We start from the raw sequence: 7,332 nt of genomic DNA on the forward strand, positions 1-7,332 counted from the left end.
CCCATTTGATAATTTTGTCATAATCGACCTCACTCAACCCGTGATCTGACTTGATGGTGAACACATGTGTTACAGCTGATAATTTAGTGTTGTTCGTGCAGCCATCCCATAATGGTTCGATAAAATCTTTCAGCAGATCAAAAAACCTAGTTGCATCTATATTAGGTTCTTCTTCTATTATTGTACATTAACTGATATTATCTTGATTCATTCTCAATGCATCCATAATCGTATTCCTGTAAGGATTACTATTGTCATTTGCAACTCGCTACACGTTGCTAGCACTAGAAGTTGACCCAACCACCCTTTCTCTCATTCTCTTATTACGAACAAATACTTCTCCGTGTGCATACCAAGATAAGTAATTCTCTATGAATCCTTTGTGTAGAAGATGTATCATTACAATATCTGGATGCAGATACTTTTTATTTTCACACTTCTTGCATACCTAATATCGCCTTCAGTAAAATTTCTAGGAATAGATGTTGTGAAATTAATAAAACCCTGAACTCTGTTACAATAATTTATCCCCCGCAATCCTTGGGGTGAATCTCGATACATCCATGAACGATCATCCATGACTTCTATCGAAGCTCTATAAAATTATGATGACAACATGTATTAATTAACTATGTTAGGTAAATAAATTTACAAAAATATTGGTTTAACTCGAGATTATCCAACAAGCTAATTACAACTTCTCATAAATATTCATTATCAATTATCAACGTCCATACAAATTTATATATAAAAATTTACAGAAATTACAACTTCGCAATAGCATTGATAAAAATTAAAACAGACATGTTAAACAAGCTATTAATTATTTCACCACAACACATGTAATTCGGTAATTTAACAAAGTTTCAACAATTTACAAACAAATACAATTTTATAAAATCTAAAACAAACCATAACAAGTACAAAATTATACATTCATACTACAAGTTTGTTTGATAAATAACAATAAACATGTACATACACTAACAAAATACATATACTAAAATAACAATAAAATTGACTTTTAAAATTAACATTTAAATGTTAAGATTAAAAATGATAGATTTACTTACAGAAAATTATAAAAATCCACAATAAATCAAAACACGGATGTTGTGACCACAAAACTTAAAGAAATATGACTTGTGTTGAGAAGAGGGGGATTTTTTTTGGGGGGTGGTTATTTGCAATTTGGGAGGGGAAAGTTGGGAAAGAAGAAGAAGAAATAGGGGAGAAGAGGGTCGGCATAGTGGTGATATATTAACTTTTACCGAGGGAATCACCGACGGACTCATTCTGATGGTGAGTCCATCAGTAATTCTGACAGTGAATTGGTCACATCATTGTACAGATATCCGGGTTTGAATCTCTCGGTGATTTCGTTGGTAAAATCGACCGCAAAAATTTCCATGTTAGCAAACGGCCTTTTTTTAAATTTTTTTTCAATATTTCGTCTGTAATTCCGTTGGTATATACCAACCACGGTATTTCAATTCGTCGGTACATACCGATTGAATTACAGATGAAATAGTATCCGTCGGTAATTATCACTACAATTTACCGACAGAATTAGTCCTTCGGTAATTCCGTTGGTATTAAGCGAAATTCTGGTAGTGAATCTCTTTTATTCTTAATATTAATATTAATAAATAACATAATTATAAGATAATTAGTTAAATTGCATACTAAATGATAAGATAAATTACTGCTATATAACATATAATAATAAAAATATTTAATAGTTGGCAATTTGAAGACACTATAACTGTAGTATCTTCAAATAAGCATAACAAGCTAACATGCCAAATAATTCCTCAAAACACTTACAGTCGAATTATTTATGATAACCCATACCAGTGTTGATGATCATATATATATACACAATCTTTCTACGTACCAGTGAGTTGTGTTTGTGTGTGTGTGTCTATATATATATATGAATTTTCTCCTTCAACATGCATGATTTTTGAATATGATGATCAATACGGCCTTCGTTGTTTTCATCATTTCTAGCATGATTTCCCGGGATGATGCCCAGATTAAAGGATGAGCCGGCTTCGTTTTTCATTGTCTTTTGCAGCAATCTGTTGTTCGTTGGATGACAGAGTGAGTTCATGTAATCTTGGTGGTCTTGGCGATCTGATGGGACTGTACATTTTGATGCTCCGATCAGTAGACAAAGCAGAACGCGGAGACCGTAAAGAATATTGATCTTGCGAGTTCCTTCTTTCCCTCGCTTCAGCATGCCGTTCCTTTATAATATTAGCCACTTGCTCTTCTAGTACCTTACTCTTGAATTGAGACCCCATCTAGCAACATATATACATACAAAATCCATCATCATCCTCGACATCATATATATATATATATATATATATGATGAAATTCATTTTAGGGGAAAAGAACAAAAACAAGGGTTGTTAAATAGAGCTAGCAGGATACAAGTTGGTAGAACAAATTTGGAATCCTTAATTATATGGAATTAAGTTACCTGTGTGACAAGTGCATAAAGCGGAAGGGTAATGTAGCTGCATATGACTTGAACTGTGATCCTGAGTTGAGCAAAATATTGATGATATTTAGAACTTGTTTCTGTTTTTGTTTTAAAAATGTTTTAAAAAAATTATTTTTTTGTTTTTAGATCATGTGATAATATAAAATATAAATTAAAAAAAAATAAAAAAATATTTCTAATTTAAATAATAAAAATAATAAATTGTTTGAGCCATTTTTTTAATCAAATATTTCTAATTTAAATAATTTCTTATAAATTATTGATAAAAATAATTATAAATTATAAATGAAAATGAAAAATCACTTCTTATAAATTTTGTCAAAAGAGAAACTTACGCTAACACGACCCTTGCGACAATAAATGCAGTGTTCTCATGGTAACATGATTCAAGCCCGAATTGTATCTGGAAAAAAGATCAAACATAGGAAAATGTCATAGACTTTCTAGAAAAAATTGTTATACGCTCTCTCACAACTAAATTAATAAATTACATCACAAGAAGGAGAGTTGAAAAAAGAGACGAGAGAGAGATTAAAACACTTACTGCAACCCAAATGAAGAAGGCAAACTCAAATGCATTCTACAGGTTGATCAGGAACAAGTGTTAGCACCATGCATGTCCAAAAGCATCGATACGAACTGCTTAATTAATTTCTTATTGTATTTCCCTTTTGATCTAGCTAGCTAGTTTATAGAGAGGAGGAATAATTACCACAAACAGAACAAAATGGACAAGAACAAGAACAAATCTTGGTTGACCGAACCAAAAGAGATTATCATTTGGATGAACAAGAGGGGTTCCTCTGCTCACACAGTTTTGATCATCGATTTGGAAAGCCATTTTTGCAACAATCACCTCAAGTTTGGCTCCCAGGACCAGCACAATCTACAATATCAGTAAGTCGGCTGTTGTAAAACTTGATATATATCTATATAGAAGAATTACAAGACAAGGTTTTCGTTAAATTTTGAAGAGGAAAAAGTGTACGTTAAACTCATATTTTCCCTTTTAGAGCACAGATATGGCTACCGATGATTACAACATATACCTTTTCCGTTGTAATAAAATCAATAACAATGCTTGAATAAACTTGGTTAATTACCACGAGTGGAACATAGGAAATCCAGTGGTATACATTCCAACCTGAACATCGATCCCAGAAAAAAAATATAGCAAGTGAAGAAATATATAATTGCAAAGAAAATGAAGCATAAATAAGGTGAATACAGAAGATGAACGGCAAACCGTATTTACCACGTACGTCCAGCAGCAAGAAAATTGCCACCAAAAACCACATTAAAGGACTGCCAAAAAGAGGCATATATAAATACATAGATCTGTATATGTTTAATGAGATCTATATATATGGAATGAAAAAGAAAAAGAAAAATAGTTAACCATGAGGATAGTTGTTAGCTTGTGAGAATACCTGATGCCAACAACGACCTTGAAATCGTCGTCTAAGGATCGCTGTATGTATTCTTGGAAATTGAAATGGTTGACGTTCCTGGTTGACAAGTGAGCCTTAAAAGTGCACACATCACCATACATCAGTGAGCATGGAGAAGACAGGTTTGATCATCTCATGTATACTTATGATGACACACACGCACCAGTTATATAAAGTTTAATGCAGGAAGATTAATGGAGTATTTGGAAGATCATTACCGAGATAAAACCATGTCTCAAGGTGAGATAATCAACTTTTGCTACCGAATGAAAAAACTGTCTGAAGAAACATATCTGTTCATCCAAATGCAGTCATTAATTAGAGAACTTGTAATCCAATTATCTCTAATACTTAACTTCTTCTCATGCCGCCGCCGCCGCCATCATCATCATCATCCGAACCACAAAATGTAAACTCACCATCCATAGAAGAGCTGGTATGTTTGTCCAAGTCCCTATATGCCGTCTTCCGAATGTTGTTTGTCTTGTGAGTCTAAATCGATTTGGATCTAATCAATAAACAGGACCGCTAAATTAATCTCTTGAAGCATTCAAAACAGCATTTATCTGTTGTGAATTCGGATGGTTGATACTACATGTACTCTCTAACGGTGTGTGTATTTATTATTATTATTATTAGCAGCAGCCATATTTAAAGTTTTAAACATGGTCATCACCATAAAATAAAAAGTATTTACCTAAAAAGAAAATCTCTTAAATATTTTAATTATTGCATAACATGGTCATCACCATTTATGATCATATTTCATTAACTAGCTGGTGCTGGTTTGGGTTGGAATTCCGGTTAACCGGTTTAGATATGTTTGGTATTGATATTTTTGTGATTATAATTTTAAAAAATATATTTTTAATTATTATTGGTGTGATAAAATATATGTTTGGTTAAAATTATATTTGAAATTAATGTTAAATAAAAAAATATTTTTTTATAATGGTTATTCCTATGTCAATGATAATGTGTATAAAAAATATTAAAACTGAGTTTTCACATCATTTATTTTTAATGGGTCCCATGTTTTAAAAACACTAATTAACACTTCACCGAACATAATTTTTTTAAAAAACTCAACCGCTGCGTATAGCGAAACACTCTTGCAAACTTGTTGGTGATAATAAATGAAACCAACATGCATCAACATACAGGTTCAGCCATCTTTTCTCTTTTATGTTGACACATCGTATCAATAAATATCATCCAAGTGGCAATGCATGCATGTAAGGTCATCGCGTTTCTTTTCTTCAACGGCTTAAAAAATCCGCAAAGTTTGCACCACAACTTGAACCAGTCTTGGTCATGCATGGCCTACAAAGTCTTTCTCGAGTCTACTGATCATGTATGTGGACTGCAGCTCGTGAAACGAAAGAACTGCATGCCATTGATATGTTCCCAAATCAAGAATCAATAACGTAAACTAATAGCCTTTCTTTAATCTATTATGATGATCATGTCGATTTTTCATCTTCTCAGTCGTTTAAAATTTAAATCTCATGGTGGTGGTGATTCTGATGTATTTAATTCCGTGAGTATACAAAGAACCAATCACTTGCGGTCTTTTTCTTCTAAAAAACTGGGAAGGAGAGAGGGTTTTAGAATGCAGAAGGAGAATAAATTAACTTCTCCGATTTCTAATTTCACTCCACTTCTCATTACGTGCGCATGATATTATCAAAAAAAGAAGAAAGAAAAAAGAAAAGGAGTTCTTATGCATGATGACCACATACCATTTGCAACTTGGTATTCAATTGTCCGACTTTCTTTCTCCCAAGCTTCCCACCGCCTCATCTATGATAATAATGTTACAAAAACATTAATTTTGTATCGTAAGCAAGAAGAACATTAGATTCATTCTAAAAAAAAAACGTTAAACCTGATGTGAAGATAGCGTTTTAAGTACCTTGGTCCAGCCCAGAGCCATGGTTAGAACACTATATACAATTTGCATAACTGCTAGCACAAAAATGAATATGTGAAGCTGATGGATCCCTTTTTGTGATATTAAAGAAACCTTTCCCTGAAATTATTGATCATAATTAGATTGTATGAATAGAACTAACCACATATATGAGAAGAAAGAAGAAATTGCAGAGCCATACTTTTGAACTGCAAGGATCATCAGAAATATTTACAGTACCGGCATCATCTGCTAACAAACTCCTATGTCCCCATAAAATATTCTTACCACGCAGACCATTCTCGAAAGACAAGCTACCAACAAAATTACCGGCAAAGTTTCCATAATTTTGTACTGCAGTGAGTTTGGATATTGCAACCTCTTTACGACAAGGAAGCATGGAGTTCGCAAGATTGGCTGGTATGCAGATTTTAGAAATTGGTTTTTGGGTCGCCGCCAGTATCAATGACATGAATCCTAGCAACATCAACTCTGTAAAAAACACCTCCAAATGATTAGTTAATTAAGTGGATGCACAACATATACAATTAATAAGGAGCTATATATGTTTTACACCTGATTTGAGCTTGTCCGCTGCCTCGCCCAAAGCAGTTCTTCGACTTCTGTTAAGCCACTGTTTCACCCTTTTATGTTAGCTAGCTTGATACATATTTACCTGGGAAAAATAATTAAATTCTTGGGAATATGTACTTACGTTTGTGAGGAGATGAAAAATGTGCTCCAGGACAATTGAAACGGATATGAAAACAAAACAAACTGTGGCGAGTGCCCATGATGGTGTGTGTTCAAGCGTGCGAATTGAAGTATCTTCTGTAGCCATGATCTGTTCTTCAAGATTCTACTTTGTTAATATTCTAAGGTTGATGGAGAACACTATAAATTATCAGGAGATTGCCAAGACTTTTGCAGCCGCGTATGCCTGATGTCGATACCTTTACAGTAATTTAGTTTTTAATCCCTGCGTTTTAACGAAGTAATAAGTTAGTCCCTCTAATTTGGGAAACAATAGATTTAGTCCCTTTGCCGTCATTGACTGTTAAATCTTCAAAATAACAGTTAATTTTTAATAAAAATATCATAACGACCCTTTGTATACAAAAATCCAATTTTCCACCATAAAGCAAAGCATTATGCTCTTCAGACAAGTTACAGTCTAACACTATTCATTAACGAGGCTTAATTAAGTCCTTTCCTTCATCTTCTTAGATTCCTTTCTTTTGTTTTGTTCACAGTATAGTTCAAGTGGATCAATCTAGAGTTGCTACTTAGAAAAACACTATTATTGTTACGATATCAAAGGATGAATCAGAACGAAGATGATATCATATCATATATATATATATATTTATATATATATATATATGATAAATTTAATTATCTGAATTAATATATATAGGGGCTATTTTTTATTTTAAATATATATAAATATATGA

At 32.8% G+C, this 7,332-nt stretch overlaps 1 protein-coding gene across 2 annotated transcripts; it reads right to left on the bottom strand.

Annotated features, from left to right (window-relative positions):
• Positions 1–1,693: 1,693 nt before the first annotated feature.
• On the bottom strand, positions 1,694–6,757 carry LOC133688904 (MLO-like protein 3). Of its 2 annotated transcripts, none has more exons than XM_062108547.1 (15): positions 6,594–6,757; positions 6,455–6,512; positions 6,081–6,370; positions 5,882–5,998; positions 5,709–5,769; positions 4,386–4,474; positions 4,185–4,259; positions 3,946–4,040; positions 3,771–3,820; positions 3,565–3,659; positions 3,228–3,401; positions 3,060–3,095; positions 2,851–2,918; positions 2,492–2,552; positions 1,694–2,309 (listed from the first exon to the last, which is right to left on the bottom strand). In XM_062108547.1, exons 1-15 carry the CDS (start codon positions 6,717–6,719, stop codon positions 2,040–2,042), a joined length of 1,665 nt encoding a protein of 554 aa, XP_061964531.1. In that variant the 5' UTR covers positions 6,720–6,757; the 3' UTR covers positions 1,694–2,039. The 2 variants fall into 2 exon arrangements, with proteins under 2 accessions (XP_061964531.1, XP_061964532.1); XM_062108548.1 differs by having other exon boundaries at positions 3,619–3,659; positions 6,594–6,751.
• Positions 6,758–7,332: the final 575 nt, after the last annotated feature.

This window comes from Populus nigra, chromosome 3, assembly GCF_951802175.1.
Source record: "Populus nigra chromosome 3, ddPopNigr1.1, whole genome shotgun sequence".
NCBI lineage: Eukaryota > Viridiplantae > Streptophyta > Magnoliopsida > Malpighiales > Salicaceae > Populus > Populus nigra.

What these genes read in the sequence shown, in the direction of transcription:
- LOC133688904 (XM_062108547.1), bottom strand. Translation starts at nt 6,719, where the DNA reads ATGGCTACAGAAGATACTTCAATTCGCACGCTTGAACACACACCATCA. An exon ending in TCCATTTTGTTCTGTTTGTG is followed by an intron (nt 3,096 to 3,227) that starts GTAATTATTCCT and finishes ATCAACCTGTAG; the next exon opens with AATGCATTTGAGTTTGCCTT. An exon ending in GTCGCAAGGGTCGTGTTAGC is followed by an intron (nt 2,553 to 2,850) that starts GTAAGTTTCTCT and finishes TGCTCAACTCAG; the next exon opens with GATCACAGTTCAAGTCATAT.